This window comes from Rhinolophus sinicus, chromosome 12 (assembly GCF_057876585.1).
Source record: "Rhinolophus sinicus isolate RSI-liver-muscle chromosome 12, RSI-T2T, whole genome shotgun sequence".
Classification (NCBI taxonomy): domain Eukaryota; kingdom Metazoa; phylum Chordata; class Mammalia; order Chiroptera; family Rhinolophidae; genus Rhinolophus; species Rhinolophus sinicus.
The window spans coordinates 2,777,786-2,802,063 of NC_142512.1; the positions used below are offsets into that span (position 1 = coordinate 2,777,786).

At 38.7% G+C, this 24,278-nt stretch overlaps 2 protein-coding genes across 2 annotated transcripts in view; both read right to left on the bottom strand.

The window, feature by feature from the left end:
- The window catches only part of LOC109439781 (ankyrin repeat domain-containing protein 26-like), a 43,453-nt gene extending 38,906 nt beyond the window's left edge, over nt 1-4,547 (bottom strand). The window contains exons 1-3 of the mRNA XM_088788976.1: nt 4,407-4,547; nt 1,312-1,394; nt 16-153 (exon numbers count right to left, since the gene is read on the bottom strand). Coding sequence (XP_088645102.1) covers nt 16-153; nt 1,312-1,394; nt 4,407-4,434 — 249 coding nt within the window. The 5' untranslated portion in view covers nt 4,435-4,547. The remainder of the gene's footprint in view (nt 1-15; nt 154-1,311; nt 1,395-4,406) is intronic.
- Nucleotides 4,548-7,063: 2,516 nt separating this feature from the next.
- LOC148756433 (uncharacterized) overlaps nt 7,064-24,278 on the bottom strand; it is a 28,560-nt gene continuing 11,345 nt past the window's right edge. The window contains exons 6-10 of the mRNA XM_088801855.1: nt 22,307-22,374; nt 16,955-17,005; nt 14,303-14,336; nt 11,710-11,782; nt 7,064-7,231 (exon numbers count right to left, since the gene is read on the bottom strand). Coding sequence (XP_088657981.1) covers nt 7,064-7,231; nt 11,710-11,782; nt 14,303-14,336; nt 16,955-17,005; nt 22,307-22,374 — 394 coding nt within the window. The remainder of the gene's footprint in view (nt 7,232-11,709; nt 11,783-14,302; nt 14,337-16,954; nt 17,006-22,306; nt 22,375-24,278) is intronic.

The following is a 24,278-nucleotide window of genomic DNA, read 5'->3' on the forward strand; positions in this document are numbered from 1 at the left end:
CACTAAAGAAAATACCTCAGAATTCATTTTCTGAAGGTTTATTTCTGTCTCCTTTTGTTGTTGAAGGCAATTGGTCAGAACTGCATCATGTAATATTCTCTTGTCCTGTTCTCGGGAAAGTGGCCTCTGAGTGTCGTTTTCCTCTTGTATAACCTGGAGAATAGAATATGAACGGAGAAAAATTAGAATATAACTAAATTTAACTGTTAAGATTCTTAATCTACATTTACTTACTCCCAAATTATTGGACTGTAACTAGAAAGTGAAAAATAAGTTGCCTTAGTCTAAATTAGAAGAAAAACATGAACCCGCAAAACTAATTTTGTCACCGTTTGCACTGAACAATCGCTTATATGTTAAATCCACCCAAAAAATGAGATAGTAGATGATTTTTAATGTCACAGAGGCTTCCTCACTTAAAATAGTTCACCCCACCATATCTTAAATCGTGAGACCCCATAGTGAATTTAAGATTATTTTTTCAAGATTAATAACTGGAGAATAGGCAAACTTTAATTAGGAGCCCATATGATCAACATCAATCAGTAAGAGAAGCAAATTCCTAAATATTAATTCCAATTATACACTATGACAGTGTTACACATTGACATAGTTATCTGTTGCATCCAATTATAACTTACTCACTACCCACTAATAAGAGCAGATAAAACATTAAATCATATTTACTGATTTCCTACACTGAACTGAAAGAAATTAGAAAGTTATTGTTTGTGCCCTAACAACCAAAGGTCCCATCCTGGAAGGTGTGATTCTCTTAAAAAGCAGTTGAGTTGAGTGCATGACCCCATTCTCTCCCTGAATGTAGACTCAGAGTCCGTTACACAGAGGTCACAAGGAAGAATCCATCTCCAACCTTGGCCTTAGTGACCAGCCATATGGAACTGCACATTTTGAACCCCTGAGAATCCTGACTCCTTTCGCGTGAGCCCGAATCAGTGGCCATCATTTTTACATGGTTCATAATTTCAACTGTCTCATCATGTGATTCAATATTTGATGTTACTTTCTTTATTACGTAAGGGAGTTATAAAAATTAAAGGCGCAGACAATATTCAGGACTTTATTATTTTTTTTGGCCTCAATCCAAAGATAAAGTTGAGCTATGAATATCTATAGATTCTAACAATATTTTAAGTTTTGTAACTAGTTCAAATGTTATAAATATCATTCAGTTATGACCTTTTGACTCTAAAAGGCTAGCATGTAAGGTAATATCAATTGGACTGTATTATATTATTAAAGCACAGAAAACCATATTATACTAGAAATTTCAAAGTAAATTTCACATACATGCGTGTAGGTCTTTTCATTTCCATCAAGCCTCGCTTGCCCTTCCTCCGATGTCATTCCTAGGTGTTGTCCTGCTGACGAATCTACGTATTAGTTAAAACGAACTACTTAGAACAGTTTGATAAAAGCTATAATCTTTATAAATACAGAAAATAACATCTTATCAATTGAGAGTTCAAATTAAGCGTAATCTTTTCCTGAATATTTACTTTACTTAAGAAATACTTCTAATTAGCTAACACTTCAACAAACCATTTGGGAAATATGAGATGTCACAAACTGAAAGGCATACAAACATGTCAAAAATTCATCCACAAATTCATTCATTGAACATCGATGGAAGAACAATCAGAAACAAAAGACAATTTAGAAATGCAGGACAAACACATCGAGTTGCACTCTATACTCTGCTCTCTACCTGGTAATGGTATCTTTTGAACAACACCCTAAGATTCAACTGCAATGTCATTCATTGTTTCCAAAATGACTGTTACTTCTGATGCATTTATCAGTGTACACCCTTTCTTATAGCTGAAATGTTTTCCTCTCCTATTCTGAAAATTTCTTTTCACCTTTGAGGATTCAGCACTGGGGTTTAAGGAAGAAGAGAGAGAAGAGGAGACAGACTGCGGACACAGCTGAGAAGGAAGTGCTATAGATTTAATTCTCGACGATTCCCATCACTGCTGGGAAAGTCAATTCTAAAATATATAAAGCCATAGAAAATCCAAGAAATATTTGATTGTTGGTTTCGGAAGGTGCTTTTTCATTTACAATAAATAGTTTTAACTGATACCTGTGAATTCAGAATATAAAACTAAAGCTAAGAAACTATGTTTTGTTTCACTAGGCAATCTTTAGATCTTTATGAAGTTTTCCCATCTGGTCCCAATGTGGTACATATAATCCTGCTGCCCACTCCCCAGTGTACGGTAAATACTAGTCTAAAGGAAACCACGCTTTCACCTCATTCTTTTTCTTATTCCCATATGTTGCTGTGGTTCAGGAAGAACGCCAATGTCTTGCTAAAAGTCATTTTGCTTTGTTGTAAGTTGCATAAACAGAGTAAACATAAAGTAGGTTTTGCCACAAAGTGACTGTTGGAAAGTCAGAACTATGATGAAGCTACATAGAGGTGGGCTGGGGTTGAACACTTTCTGTTCCTTTATTTCCTTCTTTGCTTTCTCTGTTTTCTGGTAGCGGTGATTCACACAAGTCATGGAGCCTATTATTACCTAACAGAAACACACCTACAATCTGAGTCTAGTTTGTCTATTACGGTCATCTGTCCAAACTCTGTGGATGCTGACATAGGTTTGCTCATTGAGTGTGTGGCAAATGGCCTTTTATCACCAACTTTCTAATCCCCGGATCTTTGACAAGTTCCATGATTAGAGGTCAAAGAAGTAGAATCCCCGTCTGAATTCTGGGATTAACTTTTCATTTATTAGGATGTAAAAATAACACAAAGTTGACTATGTTGTAAAACTTCTTTTTTCAGAGAAACAGTCACACATCCTCCTTTTCCCCCAATACACTATTCCTTCAGAGTACATTTTATTTTAGGTGTCCTATACTTGCCATTGACACAGGTAAGTTTAATTAACTATTATCAGGCAGCAATTTCTATTATATAATGTGTTTCCAATTAAAAATTACCTACTTAATAGATGGTGCAGGGTATGATTTTTTTTGTTATGATCAAAAGTTACGTGTAACCACTTATCTTTAGTTTAAATATGCATGACAAACGTGGGTTTACAAAAACTTTTAATGAATGGTACGACTTCAAATAAGAAACTACTGATTATAAGAAAATGGTATTTTCTAAATGCTCCAATATCTTCAGAATTCATTTTTTTAAGCCTTAGATAAACAGATATTCATGTGACAAATTACAGTCTTGGGTGACCTTATTGTTTCCAAGGAAAAATAGGATCAAACTAGGTCCACATGAGCTCCAAGGAGTACAGGGCACCATGAGACAGAAAACAAATATATGACAAAACTATTTTCCTTTTGTTTTTTAAACAATATTCTCAGCTTAAAACTTTTTAAGACAAGTGAAAGAAAAACACAATTGTAGAAGTGAAGCTTTAAAGCCTGTTTTATCATTTCACGTCCAGGAAGCCCGTACATCATTTCAAACGGTGGTTTCCAATGTCATGTAAGAATCCCTGAAGTCCCAAGATCTGTAAGTCGTGGGGCCCGAAAAGGTCACAACTATTTTCACAGAAAGACTAAATGTCATTTGCCATTGTCACTCTCATTCTCTTCTAAGTGTGCAGTAGAGTTCTCCACGGCCGTGATATCACAGCTCTGATGGTAACATCATAGGTCTGATGGTGACTGGGTCTTAGCTCTAATGGTTCATGGAATGCATGCCTGTGTGAGCTCGTATTTTACATTGTTCAGTTTTTATTTCTAATACTGTAACTATCTACGGAGACTACCGACTTAAAAATATTCTTTGGAATTCTCAATAATTTTTAATAGCATAAAAGCATCCCAAGGCACAAAAGCTTCAGAATTCCTGTTTTCAAAGATTGTGTCTACCAAATATTCATTACGATTAATTACTTCTCCCATTTTTAATAATCAAAGACACCATAAGTGCGCGTACACACACACCCGGTGTCTGCTCAGCAGAACATCTGGTTGTCTTAAGACCATCAGTGTTACAACACTAAGAGGAATAAATTTAAAACACAATTGACATGGTAGCAACTGAGGCTTACTCTGGGTAAAGGTCAAAATTCAAAGAACCATTTTCAAACCCTGGAAATATCTTCCAGTGTGATAATTAACCTCTGAGAACCCCTATTAAGTACAGGGGTTCCAAACTGGGACATTTAGGATATCGAACCAAGAGGAGAAACATCTGAATTAAAGTCACATTTTTAAAATCTTGTTTTCTTATTCCTGTCGATGTCTTTTTTTTCAAACATCAATACCAACAGTGACATCATGTTGCTTATGTGAAATCCTTCCATTAAATTGTAACAAAAGAAAGGAATTCTGAATAGAAGACTGCGAGCATGCCAAATGTCCTTGCGTACTCCTTCCCAAAATTAAACTGGTATTGCAAAGTGCACCTGGTCTGAAGGGTTGCACATCGTCCATTCCTACACCTTCGTGAGGACCAGGATTTTCCACTTCAATTCTCGTCTGAAAGGGTTAGGAAACAGGACGATTAGTAACTAATGGACACTTCATACAATTTCTAGTTAATAATTCAGGATAAAAATATTAGTGTTATCACCACCAAGAAAAGGACTTTTTGAAAAATATGTATTTAAGCAAACATTAGGTTCGTGCAAATGTAATTGCAGTTTTGCAATTTTTGTAAGCTTTTAAACTGCAATTACGTTTGTAGTGACCTAATACTTTGATAAGTGTACTTGATATAACTGCTAAATATTTCTAATGACAGATTTGATTTTTAGTGTTAAAACAAGATACTTGCTTGAAATGGTAAGAAACCTTGGTGTATGTCCAGTTGAGTCTAAACAGAACATTTTAGAACCTACTTCATCTAAATCAAGAAGAGCTTGGAAAAACCGAACTCTTATTTGACAAAAATTTTGATAGAAAAAATGATTGAACAAAGTGGCAAAGTGATAAGAAAAACTTTTGATTAGATTATGTTTCAATAAATAATAGGGAAAATGTTATATATAGTTATGCAACTTTTCAAAAAAGTATAATAATTTCTAATCGGGGAAAAATAAGAACATTTATTTATTATAACCATCTAAAATGTACCAGACACTTACTATGCACATTTTATTTCTTTCCCACACAAAACAACAAATACAAAAATGGTTTGATGATGGTTACCCCACTTCCTGCTTCCTGGCCATTCCAAGACATTAGAATAAAATATGAACAGATGTGATCCATTGTTATCTCTGTCCAGCAGGTTTTGCTTCTAGATCTTCACACGACTGGCTCCTTCTCATGCTTCACTTGGCAGTTTTTGTCACACTCAGAAAGATCTTTCCTGACCCCCGAAATTCCACTCCCACTCCCATTCCAACTACAACCATGCCCCCCCACGACAATATTCTCTAACCCAGCATTCTCCATCCTCTTTAAATGAAGCACTTATAGTGCCTTATGATGGACTGTTGTTCACTTGTTTTTCTGCACCTACAACTACAGCTGAACCCCTGAACTTCTCCATTCAGTGTCTAACTGCCCAGCACACAGCTGGTGTCCAACTAGAAATTAACTCAAGGTGAAAACGTTGAGCTCGCACCAACAAAGCCTCAAGAACCGAAACACTACACATCTACAGGGTACCGCCAATCACAGTCTCCTGAAACTTAACATCCCCCAGATTAGAAATCCACATGCCCCTTCTAACTTTTCCACTCTGCTCTTGACACTACCGCCATTTGATTGTCCTACATGTTTACAAAAAGTGTCCCCGATATCTAGTAAGTCAGTACATCCCACTGTGATCATTGTGTTTTACATTCTATAGCTCCCTTTACAGTTTTAAAAGTGTTTTCACATTCGTTACCACATTTGTGCATTCCACATACCTGAAAGGTAGTCATTAGTACCATTATGACGAATGAGGTCACTGACATCCGACAGGTTCAAAAGAAGTTTCCCCAAGATCCCATAGCTAGTAAGGGACCCATCCAGAATTCTAGTCTGTTCTGATCGTCAAACACAGTGTACCAGTAGGCAGCAGTTGCCTATATCAGAAGATCACACTTTTCTTATATCTTTCCACAGCTGTCACCTCACATTAGCTCATCATTACATTGTACTTCTATTACTACAAGGACGGTTGCCATCAAGTTACTCAATGCATGATACTTTAAGTGAACAAGACAGTTGTTAGTATTAAAGCAGCGCTCAGCCGAATTGTTGTTAGTATAATCCAACGTATTATTAGTATTCACCATGCTCTTCCTTCCCAGCAAAAGTTCCTTGCAGATCTCTTTGACAATACTAATTAATAATACTTTGATGTCCCAGGCATTATCTTTTCAAGTTCCAAGTTATAAACAAACCCTGCGATCCAAATTCTTTCTTTCTGAAATTCATTAGGACATTTACACATCCACAAAACCCACAAGATCATGCATTTGGGCATAGTTCGAGCTGGAATAATTCTTTAGCTTTTAGGGAAACTTAACTTCAGAACCCAAACTGATTCCTTATGACTTGGAAACCTTTGTGTTTTATACTATACTACACTGACTGCCTGAAGAGAAACTTGCAAGTTAGCAGAATTGTACTACGCTGTCTCATTATATTACACATAGCCAGTTTAATAATTACAGGCGAAACCATACAAATTGGTGTGTATGGGGAAATGTAGGGGTGAGAAAGTAAAGTCAAAGCATACCTTTTTCGTTTTCACATCACAGAATGGTGATATTTCAAATAATAACGATAATAATAAGAATAGTGAAAGACAGTACCTCAGAATGCCAAGGTGATTCTTCATCTTCCTCTTGTCCTAATCCTAATGATGACTTTCTAACTATAAAATGTAGTCACAGGTACATTAATGTGAACATATATTACTATGCATTTTGAATACACATTCAGTCATGAATATTTCCATAAAAGTAATAGCAGAAAAGAATTTCAGGGGGTTGAAGCATTTGCAAGAAGAAGCAGTTGTTAGTAGTGGGGACACTTTTGAAAAAAAGATAGAAAAAAAATGCTTAAAAGAAATAAATATCACATTTGGACCTACACATGTTAGATTTGTTTATAGCAGCACTTACGCTAGAAAGAATTCATAGACAGTCACTAAATTACCACTCATATTATTCTGCTGTGCTCCATCAGCACAAGTCAAATTACCATTGCTTGTTTGCTCTTGTGGAGCACTTTCAATAAGATCCACACCATTTTCTCCTTTTCCAGTTGCCGGTTTGGTTGCTTCTTTCTATTAAAAAAAAAGAAGGAAAAAGAAAAAACAACCCAACTTCAGAAAACACCATATTCGTTTACTCGTTCACTCACTCACTCAGTCCATCCATCGACAAGACAAAAGACTCTACTGTAGCCATCAAATCATAGGCACAGCCCCAGGGGAAGCTGGAAATATAAATGAGACTTTCTCTCCTACACGCTAGTACGAGTAGAGATGACATAACACATGAAAAAATAAGAGCAGAAAAGTACCGCTCTCCACTTCAACAGCCCACATGAGTCAGGTATCGTAAGGGCACAAGAGACAACAGTCAGTTGCACCAGGGAAGCTCAGCAGATGCGGCAAAGATAGGGCTGCATCTTGACAGTTATGCAAGGTGCTGAGGGAAGGCGTGACGGGGATTCCAGAAGGGCAGCGCGAGCAAAAGCCTGAGGATGAAAGAACATATTGCAAGTGAGGCCGCAAAGGAATGGGGTAAGCCTGGAACACTGAGAGTGGGATGGAGATACCACTGCAGTTTCAGAACCAAATCAAAGAAGGCACGTGTCATGCTAGCCTATGAATTTCACCCTCACGTAGTGGGGAGTCACTCAGTAAGCAGAGGTGTTGCATCGTCACAATTCTGTTTTAAGACAGTCACTCAGGCTGCACTTTATGATATTGAGGACCTCCGTTTCTTTCTGGTATCCTATCCATCATCCTGTCTTGCGTCACAGCGTAGGCGCTTCTCGGTGCCTCCAAACCCGCAAAGGCAGCTACCAAGAGTAGGTCACTTTGTGGCTTCTATTAGGTGGCTCTGGGTTGGGCACTAGCAGCAGCTGACCTGGGCCTGCCCCACAGCCCCTCCCAAGAGGCCCCAAATCCAACACACCTGGTGATCAGCTTCAGCAACCCCAGAACAACACCCAATTAGCTCCATAAATGACACGCCCAAGCAATGGACTGAGCAGACACCAGAGCCCTGCTATAGCCGATCTCACTCTGCGAGGTCAGCCCACATACATCAGCTCATGTACTGTAGTCACAGCCAGTCGTCCTGAGGGTCGATTCCACACACTGATGTGCCAAGAGCAATCAAGGCTCAAGTACAACAGGGGGGCACACACCACCCACACAAGCTTCTGGAGCACCTGGCTAAGGTGACCAGACTGTACGACTGGTCCCCACACAACACCTGTTATATGAGCCAATGCTGCCAAGATGAGGCGAATTAGCAGATCTACATAATACATAGAAACAAACACAGAGAGGCAGTGAAAAAAGAAGAGAGAAAGAAACATTTCTCTAATGAAAGAATGGGATAAAACTAGAAAAAGAAGTAAACCAAATGGAGACAAGCAATCTACCAGAAACAGAGTTCAAAATACTAGTTATAAGGATGCTCGATGAAATTAGAAGAATAGATAAACTCAGTACAATTTCAACGAAGAGACAGGAAACATAAAAAGGACATAGAAATCATTAAAAAATGTCTGCAATGAAGAATACAGTATCTGAAATGAATAATTTATAGATGGAATCAGCACCACATTTGGTGAAGCAGAGGTTCAAATAGTGATTTGGTAGACAAGGTAGCAGAAAACACCCAATCAGAACAGAAAAAAAATGAATATAAGTAAAAGATAAATAAAGACAGAGAATACTTTAAGGGACCTCTGGGACAATATCAAGTATAACAACATTCGTAAGACTATCAAAAGGAGGAGAGAGAGAGAGAGAGAGAGAGAGAGAGAGAGAGAGAGAGGAATTGAAAACCTTTTGGATTACACAATGATGGAAAACTTTCCTGACCTGGAGAAGGAAATAGACACACAAGCGCAGGAAACACAAAGAGTTCCAAACAAAATGAACCCAAACAGGCCCACACGAAAACATATTATAATTAAAATGCCAAAGGGTAAGGACACAGAGAAGATATTAAAACCTTCAAGAGAAAAGTAGTTAGTCATGTACAATGGAGCTCCCATAAGACTGTCAGCTGATCTCTCAACAGAAAATTTGCAGGCCAGAAGGGATTGGCAAATATTGAAAGTGATGAAAAGCAATGATCTTCGACTAAGAGTACTATATCCAGCTAGGCTCTCATTTACAATCAATGGAGAGGTAAAGACTTTCCAGATAAAAAGATGATGGAGTTCAACACTAACAAACCAGTATTACAAGAAATGTGACACGAAGAAGGAGGAGGAGGAAAAGGAGGAGGAGGAGGAGGAGGAGGAGGAGGAGGAGGAGGAGGGATGAAGAAGTAGAAGGAGAAGGAGAAGGAGACGAAAAAGGGAAGGGGAAGGGGAAGAAGGAGAAGAAGAAGAAGAAGAAGAAGAAGAAGAAGAAGAAGAAGAAGAAGAAGAAGAAGAAGAAGAAGAAGAAGAACAGAAAGAGGAGGAGAAGGAGGAGGATGAGGACGAAGAGGAGGAGAAGAAATATGAATAATAAAATGGCAATAATCACATGCCTATAAATAATTATTTAAATGTAAATAGGTTAAATGTTCCAGTCAAGACATAAGGTGGCTGAATGGATAGAACTACAATACCCATAAATATGACATCAAACTTAAATTTTTTTGCACAGCAAGGGAAACCATCACAAAATGAAAACACGACCAGATGAATGGAGAAGAGATTTGCCAACGATATATTTGATAAAGGGTCGACATCCAAAACATGTAAGGAACTCATAAAATGCAACACCTTTAATAGACAAACAATGCAATTAAAAAATCAGAAAAGTACCTGAATAGACTTTTCTCCAAAGAGGTCACACAGACAGCCAAGAGACATACGAAAACATGCTCAGTGCCACTAATCATTAGAGCAATGCAAATTAAAAACACAATGAGTTATCACCTCACAACTGTCAGAATCGCCATCATCAATAAATCAACAAACAACAACTGTTGCTGAGGATGTGAAGGGAAGCCCCGCGCACTGTTGGTGAGACTGCAAACCCGGCCAGCCGCAATGGAAAACAATATGGAAGTTCCTCAAAAATTTGAAAATAGAACTACCACGTGGCACAGCAGCCCCACTTCTGGGTTTTTCTCCACAGAAATCCAAAACACTGATTTGAAAACATCTGTGCATCTGTATGGTCCTTGGCACATTATTTTCAATAGTCCAGATAAAGAAGCAACCGAAGTGTCCATCGTCTTGGATAAAGAAGAAGTGGTACATAGATACAACAACATACTACTTGGCTGTAACAAAGAATAAAATCTTACAAGCTGTGACAACGTGCGTGGACCTAGACGGTATCATTCAAAGTGAAATAAGTCAGACAGAGAAAGACAAATATCACATTATTTCACTTATTTGTGATATCTAAAAAAAAAAGTTGACATAGAAAAGAGAAACAAACTCATAAGTGCAGAGAACTAACTGATCGTTGCCCAGTTCGAGGATTGTTGGGGGAATCCTTGAAAAGGTAAAAGGATTAAGGAGTATAAATTGACAGATATAAAATAGTTATGAACATGTCAGTTACAGTACAAGGAATATAGTAAATAAGATTGTAATAACTAAGTATGCTGTCAGGGATACCAGACTAATCGGGGTACCAGTTTATACATTATATGAATGCCTAACCACTATGCTGTACACCTGAAGCTGACATAATATTCAATGTCAACTCTAACATAAATGAAAAACTTTACATTTAAAAAACAAAAAAATTTCTGAAATTTGGTATATTACTATATGGTTCTTAAGAATGTCTGCTTCTAAAATTGGTTATTATTTTATGCAAAACATGTACTCCTCAATTAGAGGAAGACATTTAAATATAGTCATAATGCAATGATTTAGAACATAGTGGAATCCCTTTACAATATGGGGTTTAAGAAAGAGGACTTGAATTCTAAATTGTCACAATTTCTACTATTATTTTAGCCTAAATTATGAACCCAGTATACCTGAAACTTATACAAAATATTATTCAATTTCAACTGAATATAACTAAAAAGCACAAGAAAACAAAATAGAGAAAACACTGGCTCCCAACAATTATATGATACCAAAATACAAAGTGTAACAAAAAAAGAAGTGTATGTTATATGCTATATAGTTTTAAAACTGAAAGGTACCAGGAAGATTACATGACTATGACAATATGTAATTGAATCCATCAAAGATTTCATTTAGGCACGAGTATTATGAAAGTCATGTTGGAATAATGTAAAAGATATATTAAGAATCCTAATCCGTAACCAAATTTCATATCTCCATCACTGTGGGATACCTCCCAATATAATTGTCCTATCACTATATATTTCCCAGCCCCTTCTTTTTTACAGCTCCCATGTTCAATACTTCCTAAAGTTAAAAAAAAAAAAAGCCTCAAATGCTCACATGTTATAAAATGGTTCACGCTGACCAATTTTCCATTACAAACATAAAACAATGATAGGTGGACCACTACTAAATTTTACAAGTAAGTGCTACACAAAACTAAATTCAGAGCAAAAAAGTTAATTCCACAAAGGAGCATTTTACCTCGGTATCAACACTGAAGAGTCCATCAGTTGATATAGACGTTGAATCATTAGTGCCAGGTTTGCGGGTAAGACTTTAGGGTGAAGATACACAAAAAAATAAGTGAGTTCATTTCTTTACAAAACCAACAAAAAAAGTAAAAGGTCAGCTATTTCCATATTAAATGAAGTTTCTTGCTTGATTTAATTAAAATGTGGACTCTGTTTTAGACAAGCTATTAGTTATCTATTTCTGCCTCTACCACTCCCAACTCATGCAATATTTAATGAAGATACACTCTAAGTTTCCATAACAAAGAATGACAGCCAATTTATTGTCAATGCCTGAGATTACTTTGCTTTCACCACAAGTCCTGAGGCTGAATTGAAAACCCAATTAATAGCTGATATTACTGGAACCTGAACTGGGACAAAACCGATGACCTAAATCAAGGTAGAAAGATACACTGTCCCTTCTCCATTGTCTGTCCCTGGTTCAAGGACTAATCTGTGTCAGTCTAAAATAGCAATCTTGGTTCTTTAACATAGAAAGCAGTTACTAAACTTACCCCATTCCTTCTTTTCACTCAAAAACACTACGGTGAGTTCCCTGAAGTGTTTATAATGTTTGCAAGTTACACGTACAAAAGTTCAAGAACAAATATGTATGTTTTTAGCCTTCCCACTCCCAGATCACTTGTCCTCACAGCGTCCTGGCAATCTCCAACCTTGAAAATTTTAGCCTACGAAGGCATAGACTCCTGAAACAAGAATGGGCTCAAATGACCCACAGTAGGAGTTCTCTATTTCCCTGTTCCTGGAAAATAAGCTAAATGGAGCCTCAGTCATCCACGCCCAACACAGGCATGTTACCACCTACCCAAGTCCATTACTGTTTTCACAATCAGTCCTCCCTCTGCCCAACACTCCATATATATGGGAAGGACATCAGCGCGTTGGGAAAAGAGGTGGAGGTGACGAGACACCTGCCTTGGGCCATAGATCTATGTAGTTCGGCAATCTCCAGTGCCTTAGGACTCGAGGGGACATAAGCCCACCTCCCTAAGTTGGGGTTCAGGTGGATGATACCACATTCTTATTTGCTATAAAGAGAATGTTTCCAGGGGCTCAGATACTTTAATATGTTTTCATAAATTCTTAAATTAGGCTGGTTCCTCCAATTCAAGAAACAGAAAAGCAGCAACCTGTACAGAATGCCCTTGAAAACCTTCTATTAATCTGCTTTTTCAGAAAACTACCAACATCCTTTGTCCTTCCTTCTTGTAATATCTCTTTAAATTGTCATAGCCTACTATTCTCATCTCTTTTCCCTTATCTGATCTCTATTCTAAAAGCCTTATTCCTATCCCAACCAGTATTGTTCCTTTTAAAACTTGGATTCCCTTGCTAATTCCAGTCTTATCCTCTTCCACTGCATTCACTAGACCTTTCCATTATTAAAACACTCACCTAAAGGATGTGTACTGGGCTTAGAAACCTACACTGAATCTCATTTCATCACTCACTGTACTCAAATAAGTCACAGAATCGCTTGGAGTTTCAAACTTTCCATGTGAATAACCACTTGACCAAAACATTCATGGCAGAATGAAGAACTGCTGGGTGTTTTGAATAATTAATTGCTAACATTCGTTAAAACCCTGGAATTCTATGTACTTTTGATTCCGTCTAGAAAAATGGAGAATACTTAGCTAGCAGAAGTGGAATAAAACAACAGATCAACAACAACAAAAACCCCTGAGAACAGCAGAGAAAAAGTATAAAATGAAGAAGACTCATGGAAGAAGGAAGAAAGACTTTAGGAAAAAAAGAAAAAAAAACTTCCTAGAACAAGGGAAAGGTATCAGCCAGAAGGGAAACAAAGGCTGGGGATTCTGTAAGTAGAGAAATCAATTAGAAATACCCTCTCAATTTGTGCTGAATTAACACAACATGGTCTATACGTAGATGTTCTTCACTTACAGAACAAAGATTCGTCCCAAGAAGGTACATCGCATTATACCTGAAAACACTTGCCTGATTAGGTCTTGCTTATGTACAGCCTGTGGTTCTGTGGCCACAGCTAACTGAGACCTGGCCTAAACACTGATGGTAAAAAGAAGGCTCTCGTGACTGCTGAAATTGTCAAGTACATTAAGACAAGAGCTTGGGCTAACTGGGCTTGGTAGGAAACTTCTAAATCAGCGTTAACACATCACTAAACGGGACTCTCTGAGTCCACCTGACTTGCACCTGAACCTTGAATCCACGCCAGCCCAGGCACTTCTCAGTACAGGCTGAGGGACAAGAGAACGGACTTGGAAGCCAAGCAGACTGAAGGTCACATCACAGGTCAGCCACTTGGTAACTATGGAACCAGGAGTCAATTAATACACGTCCCGGAACCACACTCGTCTAATGAATAAAAACTAGGCCGAACAGCACAGCTACTGTGCACAGCTACTGTGCACAGCTACTGTGCCGAGGACCTGAGACAACCAACGTTAGGCACATAGTATAGGGTCTCACCCAGAGCAGAACACTCAGTAAAGGTTACTCGCTTCTCTCTGCACTCTCAGTTAACATGTGAGTTTGAAAAATCCATAAAAACCTACCTGCTTGAAGGGTCTCCTTCAGAACACTCATCCACTATTAAAGAAAAAATTCAAATACATTGTAAATTCACAATAGAAAAACACAGAACTTTAAAACTATCGGACTGAAGTTATGGAAAATATTTCTTTGGGACAACCCCTGAAGACTATAGTAAAGTGAATATTAATGATACGATTGGTAGGAAATTAATACATGAAGAACTTCTACTTCTTCTCCTATATGTGTGTGTGTGTGTGTGTGTGTGTGTATGTGTGTATTTATATATACGTACACATATACACACATATACAGGTACATATGTGTGTGCATGGAAGTATATATTTATATCAAATGAAAGAAAAATGAACGGGATGTGCAAAAATGGGATAGCTACAAGTCAAGTGCTACTTGCAATGATTGTAATCCTAACCAAGCCCATCAGAGTGAACGAAAACGGTATCAGTAGTAAAATTATTGTCATAAACTAACAAGGGCAAATTTAAATAGCATGATTTTTCTGGACTTCTGTCATGAAGAGCAGTTAGAAGACTTGTTTTGCTCGTACACAGTACCGCTTGTGCCGCTCTTCAGTCAAGGGTGTTCAGTTTAGGATGAAACACCCCGTCATTAGCAGCTTAGTCAAGAGGCAGTCTACTTTGCAGCGGCAAACACAGGAAACAGACGCTTTCTCGCCATCTCTCCAATTGCAGGGTAAGTATGAAAGACGTTGGGATTCCAGTTTTATCAAGTGTAACCCCTGAGATTGTTCCCTCCATTGCTAGAGAGTCTATCTTGTCCTACCTTATAGAGCAGGAAGGTCCAAAGAGTTATTGCTGTGCAGCAAGCAGCGTGTGATGCCATTTTTGTCAGCCCTCCCCATAGTGGCAAATGTGTATAGATAGCATGTTTTTTTAGCTTGTAAGTCATATGTCATCAGAGTCTCAGCCAGTGAATAAGAGCAACCAAACAGAAACCCCCCGAAAGACAGAGAAGTTATCTTGAATAACTACATTCAATGACCCTGGAGTTTTAATTTTTTAAACATTCGAAAAGTTGGCCACTGTATGATTCCAACTATACGATATTCAGAAAAAAGCACAACTAGAGAGGCAGTAAAAAGACAAGTTGTTTCCAGAGGTTAGGGAGAGGAGAGGGCTGAGGAAACGCCACAGAGGGTATCTAGGAGTGAATCTATTCTGTGTGATACTGGAAGGATGGAGACGTCCTTATACGTTTGTCAAACCCCACAGATTGTACAACAGCAAGAGTGAACTCTAATGTAAAGTGTGGGCTGTGAGTGGTAATGTTGAGTCAGTGCAGTTCATCGATCATCGTAAAAGTACCACTCGGGTGCAGGGTGTCAACAGTGAGGGAGGCTCTGTGTGTACAGGGACACGGGCTTTGAGGGGACTTTCTGTACTCTCCACTCAATTTTGCCCTGAACCTAAACCTGCTCTAATAACGAAGGCTTACTAATTAAAGAAAAAGAAAAAGTTTTCTACTGAACCTGCTATTAGCAGATATGAACACATTAATGCTATTTTCAAAACACAGTCACCTTGAAAATGAACATAAAGATCCAGTATCAGAATATGATTATTCACCCAACTGAATGAAGCATATGAAATTCCATAAACAAAGCAAATCATTTTTGGAATACTTACACAAGAAAGTAACTGATAAATGTGAATGAACATCTCGCTGTATCATGGTGTATAGATGTAGTGCCAAGTGAATCAAAATGGAATCATCCCTACACTTAAAGGACAACTTTTATTCTAATTTTAAATCAGAAAGCATTATGCTGATTTTATTGAAAATCTATACTGAAACATTAATCACACAAAAAGATTATAATTGCCATGGTTATTGCCATAGTAATGTATGTACAAACACCTGTGAAATACTCACCAAAAGGCAAAAAAGTAACCAGCATTGCAATTTTTAATGGATGATACAACTGAAACCATTACCAAGGCGCGTCACCATATTACTTGCTTTTAATATTTTAAGCAACACCCAAAATTAAGTCAGGCCTATAACTGTTGTGCAGAAAAGATTTCACACAGCAGGCCTGACTGCTATCCTTTGAAAGTCCTACTTGAACGGCTGGCCCTTGGCTGGTGTCTGGAAACCTGCCTATGGGGAGGGTTCCCGCCATTCCCTAACTAAGTGTGGCTCACGGTGCCTGAACTGCTTGTACAAACAAGGTGGTGCGTGCTGAACACTCGCTTTCCTTCTGGGAATCAGGAATGTTGGTACTTGCTAGGGGGACGCTGCCTATGTGACTGGCGTGCCATGAAAGCATTAGGCACTGAGTCTCATGAGACTGTGGTACCACTAGACAGCATTACACGGGTGGTGCCAGAATTTCACAGTGGAGGAATTAAGCACATCCTGCTAACTGCACAGGACATGAGTCTTGGAAACTTGCACCTGGTTCCCTCCAGACTCTGTCACACACACCTTTTCTCTCTGCTGATTTTGCTTTCACTGTAATAAATCACAGGTGTGAGCACTACTACAGGATGAGGCCTGTAAAGTGCTCTAGTGAATAACCAAACCTAACTGTGGTGTTAAGAACCTCTAATAAATTGCATTATATGAATTTTTCATTCTTTGGGTGGATGTTTTCTACATGATTAAGGTCAGAAGGAGATTTTGCAGATTACCTGTCGATAAATTTGTTTTCCTTGATTCTTCTTTTGCAGATTCCTGTGGAGCTGGACATATTTGAATAAAGGCATAAAGGGGATAAACGGAATGATGTCAGAAAATACTGTAAAACAAGCAACCGTCCTATTTTAATCAGAATGAAAAATAGAACATCCTAATGGCAACATCTTGAATCAGTTCCTAGAGAGAAAATGGAGAGATCTCATTGTCAATTTTCTGCAACTAGGCAGAAAACTATTTTTATAATAGTTATGAATCGGTCAAGTCACTGGGATAATTACAGAAAAACATATAACTATCACTTGTAGTATAATAATGTGCACTGATAATAGAGTTCCTTTGGTTTCTAAGCTTCTTTATTTCTTATAAAACTAAAAACACAGCTCTCGTATGAAAAGGCAGTGGTTAACAGAATAAGTGAAAAATGAAACAAAAAGTGATATCCAACATGTAGGATGAGTTACCCATGGATATACCAGGAAACTCAACGTTCAGAGAAAAAAAGTGTCTTCCCTGTTGACCTGCTGCTCTTCTCTCTCCATCTGATAATGTCCTAGTCACTCTTCTCATGTCCCATTGAAATGCTAGTGCACAATCTGGAAACCTAGGAATGATCTGAGTTTCTCACTCCCCACTAACTTTTTACATGCAATCATCACTAATCCGTATTAACCATAACACTCTCCAGGCTCTACTTTCTTTTGCCACAGCCACTGCCCTAGTCAAACAGGGGCTCTGAGCAGATGGCTTTCGCTGGGGGGAAAAAATGAAACACCACCGCCTGTTATTGTTACTTCCTAAATGAACAGGATTTCTTTTCAGCAAAACAAATGAGAAAGACATAAGCCAGCAAAGACCAACATATTAAATTGAATAAATTAACCTTCCTGACTTTTTTTTTTCATTCATAATGGATGGGTGAAAACATCACAGTGGACTGATACTAGTCCAAGGAAGTAAAAGCTTCCTTTGTCTGCCAGTTATTTTTAGGCGCTTTTCTTCAATCTATCCTCTATGCGAGGGGCCAGCAAACTCCAACCTGCCATCAGCTTCTGTAAGTAAAGCTTTACTGTAGCACAGTCTTGCCCATTCACGTGGCCCACGACTGCTTTCACACCGTAATGGCAGATTTGAGTAGGAATGACGGAGACCACATGGCCTCAAATCAGGCCCTTTACAGAATAAGCTTGCTGGTCCCCGCTTTATACCACAACCAGAGTGTCCGAATGCCACCTCATCTTGTTCCTCGTCTGCTCAAAACTCTCCCATGATCCCTGCAGTAACCACTGCTGAGTCCCTGCCCACTTGCCATTACTTCGTCTTCATTCTCCCTGGAGAACCACAACTCTGTGTGGATATTTCCTGTGCAAATACACAAAGAACATGGCCTCTCTCCAGCTCCACAAAGAAAAATGATTATACTGAGCTAATCAGTGACTGCTTTACCACTAACTGGTGTGGGAACCAGCCTGTGCCGTACCCCAGCCTGTAAATGTTAAGGGATCCACGGGCAGCCTCTCAGTTTTCTTCCTATTTAAAAGAATCACATAGCTGAACATCACTGATTATCAGGGAAACACAAATCAAAACCACAGTGCAGCACCACCTCATAACTGTCAGGTGGCTATCATCAACATGGCCCCATATGACAAATGTCGGCAAGGAAGTGGAAGAAAGGGAAAACAGAGCCGGCACTATTTTGGGATTTGTAAATTGTTATATTCACTGTGGGAAACAGTATGGAGATTCCTCAAAAAATTAAAAATAGAACTGCCATGAGACCCTGTAATTCTACTTCTGGGTATTTGTCCAAAGAAAACCAAAGCACTAATTTGAAAAGATATCTGCACCTCTATGTTCGCTGCAGCAGTCTATATAATAGCCAGGATACGGAAGCAACGTAGGTGACCTTCGAGAGATGAATGGATGAAAAGGATTTGATATGTGTGTCTGTGGGGGGTGTGTGGACAGTAATACTATAACTGATATTAGAATAATTAACTCATCCATAATATAACTGATATAATAATAACTCATCCACAAAAGATGAAATCTTGCCCTTTGCAACAACATGGAAGTTCTTAGAGGTATTATGTTAAGTGAAAGAAGACAGAGAAAGACAAATACCTTCTCATCTCATTTATATGTGGTACCTAAAAAAGCAGAACAAACAAACCAGAAACAGACCCATAGCTACTATGAAGCAACTTGATTGTTCCCAGGTGAGAGGGAGTTGAAGCGATGAATGAAAAAGAAAGTGAAAGAGAAGTACAAACTGCCAGTGATGAAACATCTAAGCCACAGGGATGTAGTTAACAGCACAGGGAAAATATCAATAATATTGCAGTCACTTTGAAGGGTGATAGATGCTTACAGACATATTGTGGTGATCACCTCGCAAGGCATATCAATGTCAAATCACTATGTTGTACACCTGAACTGGTATAATGTTGTATGCCAACTATATATTAATAAAACATAAAAAGACAATAGAAACACCTACAGAAACGCAGTCCTTCAGACTTTGGATATGGTAATGTGAGAATATGATGCTTGGAGCCGTTGCTAATTAACCAGCAGGCAAATGAGACTTAAACAAAACACTGACGACCTCACAACTGAAACAGGGACAACATCAGGGATCCTGATGGCATCACAGACCCACCAAAACCATCCTGGTTCCTCCTGTTGCAACCACTGCTAATTAGGTCACCTATTACCTGCAGCTAAAACATTCTAACTGATATATTTCCCAAGGCCTGCAGGATAAGAGCTACTCCTTTCTCTAGAACTAAAGACTTTCCTAAGCTTGCCTTACCTAGGTATTCACCACCTTCTCAACCATTCCCACAGCACGCTTTTTATAGCATCAAAACTGAACTGCTCGTAAATCCTGCAGAGTTCACTGTGTATCTTAGCCTATGTCTGCAGTTCCTTCTGCCAAACCTGTACTCTTGGTTATTGGTTCCCCTGCCCAACATGGTCCTTCTGCCTCTTTATCTGGACAACTCCCACTCACGCTGCCTACTTCCCTTAAATCCTACCCAGATTTTTATAACCGAAATCGTCATCATGGACATCAAGTGTCTGGCCCACGAGGTCTGAACAATTAGGTTCACGAACTCATCCTAGAAAAAGTGCTGCATACCTCACTGATGAAGATCACTATGGTCACCTTTGAAGTACAACCCTTGGGAAGCTCTGCACCAACGCTAGCACCTAATCTACTCTGTGAAGCAATTTTGGAACTCTTTACCTAGAATGGCCATCAGAGCTGTTGTCGTATTACCCTTGATGTCCTGAATGTCATCAAAATGTGTTCCTCTTAGTATTTCCTTTATCTTCGGGTAAAGAAGGAAGTCATTGGGGGCCAGATCAGGTGAGTAGGGTGGTTGTGTCAATACAGTTATTTGTTTACTGGCTAAAACCTCTCTCACAGATGGTGCCATGTGAGCTGATGCGTTGCCATCATGCAACAGCCATGAATAGAGGGCCAAATGTTGAGGTTGTTTTCTTCTAACATTTACTGGGTTTGCTCTGCTTCTCACAGGCAGCCAATGATGTTGACTCACAATTCGATGAATTTTTGCAATGCTTTCCTCAGTTCTGGTCGTTACTGGCCACCGTGACGTCTCTTCATCAGTGACACAATCTTTCCCCTCAGAGAAATGTTTAATCCATTTGTACATGGCCGTTTTCTTCATGACATTATCTCCATGAACCTGGACTAACATACTATCCCTGATTTCACTTCCACTCTTGCCAAGTGTAGCACGAAATTTAATGTTTGGTCATAGCTCTAATTCAAGCTCAGACAGCCTCGCAATGCACACAAAAACATGCAACAACAATAATGAGTGCCACTCAGCGAGACACTGCCACACATCTACACGAACGCAACTATGAGACACCGGTATACCAAGGTTATGAAACCTTACTGAGCTGTTTGTACAGTGCTGCCAATGTAAGTGCACGGTGGCAAGTTCTCGAACTTAAATGTCAGATCTCATACTACACACCCAATGAAAAACAGTAATGATAATGATGAGCTCTCAGTGGGCCCTGGCACCTAGTAAGCACTGTGTAAAGTACAGTAAATAATAGAAATGACAATGATAAGAACAAGCTCTTGGAGGGTAGGGACGTGGTTTTAAAACGCTTGTCTTCTGCAACATCAAAATGACACTTAGTACCTAAAAGACACCTGAAGGTTACATAGCAAACTGCTGCAGAGGCAAATAAATAAGTGAATGAAAACATTGCCCTTGAAAATTCTGTTTGAAGAAACTAAGAAATAAACCAGGGACAGCTCTAAAGTATTAGGGGCACAATAAGGACAAATTCCGTTTCATCTGTGTGTTTCCTATAACTTGCAAAACCACCGACACAAGCGCTTTGATAGAGGTCCACTAAGTTAAAGGGGGCCTCGGACATTTCAGATTGCACAATGCACAAGGTGCCACATCCAGTGAGTAAATAGCGTTTTTGTCATTGTGAAACTTTTCTGTACTTTTATTATAATTGTTAGAGTCCTAAGTTAGGCTATGGGAACATTTATTATGATTATCTTTTGACTAATGGCTACGGAGCATCTTGTTCTAGAGAAATTACACTGTCATGGCAACTATCCAACTAACAGAAGAAAACATCTTCTTCTAATGAGGTCAACACGTCTCACTCTGTTTTGACTTATGAGGAAAAAAGGTGATAATAGTGAGACCTTGGTGGCATATCCACATGGAAAATAACCATGCTTCTCAACAAGGCACAGCTTTACTGACTTGTAATAGGAGATACCTTTCAAAAACAGTCTCACTGCCCTTCCTTCACACTGGCTAAGTTTTGCAGTTCTTATTGTTTGCCATTTGTTTATGGGACTAGGAAGGTATTGTGGAGCTCCCAGTGTGAGTTACATTACGGTGAGACAAACCACTATGTAGTAACAAGAATTCATTCACTACATGTAATCCATTTGCTGGAAAATTTAAACAAATTTTCATGTTTACAACAAGTCCAACTTGTTGCAAGGTGATGATACAAGAAACATACAACATAGTAACTTAAAAATCGTTTTTCTTATTGACAAAAATATCATATGGAATTGTAGAGGTCATGACTAGATCAATGAGTTTCTTTTCACACAATACTCTCTCAGATTTTAAATTACCTACAATTAACTTTTATAATAATTCTGAATGCTAGACTATTAAGAAAAACATTAACTAAGAAAGAAAAAATATACATGCAATATACACATTTTTTAACAGCTCTTTCAATAGCAAAACTTTCTTAGTCTTACTGTATGTCTGGTAGGACCACAAAGAATACTTCACCATTAGGAGTCTTACCTCGACTGTTCTTGTCAGAAGATTTTTTGCATGTTTCTCTTTTAAAATCAGAAATTAGTTTGGCGTTGCTATGTATAAAAGAGGTGATAATATTACTGTCTTAATACTGACACGAAAACATTTATCAAAACATGGATTTCTCAGAGTATTTCAGGTAATGTCTGAGTTAATATAAAACTTGAATTATCCCATACGCTTCACTTTTGTAAGTTCTAAAGGCAAACAAATAAACAAAAACTCATAGACATAGACAACAGTTCAGTGGTTGTGAGAGTAAGGGGAAGAGAGGATAGTAGAAAAGGGTAAAGGGGGTCAAATACATGGTGACAGAAGGAGAACTGACTCTGGGTGGTCAAAACACAATGTGATGTATAGAAAATACATTAAAGAATTGTACATTTGAAACCTATGTAATTTTGCTAATCATTGTGACCCCTACAAATTTAAGTTAAAAAAAAACAAAAAACATGGTAAGTTGTACAAAATTTTTCTTAAGCATGTGATTAAAGAAGACAAAAAAGCAAGGTGAACCAGTCATGTTGAGGGCAGTATAGCTCAGTCAGTCAGTTAGAGTTAGCAGGGGCAAGTGTCGTGAACTCAGAAATCCTAGTTCCATAGTCCACAAGATCCATTTTCGGAGACGTCACTGCTGTTTGGCTCAGAGTTCTCTCTACAAACCAAGCATCTCACTGCCTTATTGTACAGGTTGTCAGAGGATCAAACAGATAATACAGCAAAATGGTAAGCCAATGGAATAAGTTTTTTTGAGCTTTAGATTTGACATTATTTTGCAATTCCAAATAAACCTAATGTGTGCTTTTCATACGTTCTAGCTAACATTCAAATGTTGCAGTTTACAGAAAATGTTTTCAATTTTGGTTATTAGCTACTCTTTCTTTGTGGTTTGTAATTCAGTACATCTCAGCTATTATATAATTTGTAATTAAATGCATTTAGAAATATTTTCCCTCAATAAGTCAGATAACATAATTGCCCCCTATTATCGTAGCTAATCACACCAGTGGCAGAAAACTTATAGAAGCCTAGATCTGGCTTGGACTACTTCTGTCTCATGTTTACCTCCTGAAACTCTGAACTATCAGAACTTTCCAACCTTCCTAGGCATCCGCAGTTGACTTGGAAGATATAACACATGCACACTCATGAGGCATGGAAGGGGTGCAGCTATTCTAACACCAAGTAACCTCCTTTAGATCCAGAGCTTTCTGTGTACTGGCTTCCATGTCAGGCACAACTTTAAATATTCTGAAACCTGAGGCAGAGTCAAGTCACTTGAGAGATTTTCATTATTTTGGAAAACAGATCACTGAGCCTCATCTCAACTAAGGAATCGCAGGCAAGTTAGTGCCTACTACTCTGGGAAAGGCGTTATGGGACCTTCCAGGACCTAAGGAAAGATACTCCATGGGACAGCAAGTGGCCTTGGGGTACAGATCTGGTAACAAAGGAGAAAGGAAAGTCTGATCTTTTCCTGCAGCATTACTGGCACCTCTCTGACAGCTCAGAACGTTGCAACTAACATGTGCTAGCAGAGGACACAACAAGACACTCAAAAGGGTAAGTCATCACGAGGTCTGGGCTGAGATGTGGGCCCCGCATAGGTTTTCAGTGTTGGGGAAGGGTGTGTGTGGCTAAAGCTAGAAGTCCAAGCTCCCGCGACAGGGTGCTGGTGCTCTGGAATAGGGGCTGAGAATGTAAGCAAGCCCATGTGTGTCGAGTAAAAAATATCATCACTTGGAATTCCAAGTGTGGGAAACCATGAACACCGAGGACTCGGGATCAGCAAGGGCACCTGGGAGCACAGGTAGTCATGACCACAGGACCCGTTTCTATAGCAACCGTGCAGCAACACAATCAATGGAAGCCAATGAATGACCAGAATGACCTTCCTTCCCTCTCCATCTGACTTGTGAAAGAGGATGGTCCCCCTTGGCCTTAGGGAACACTTTGG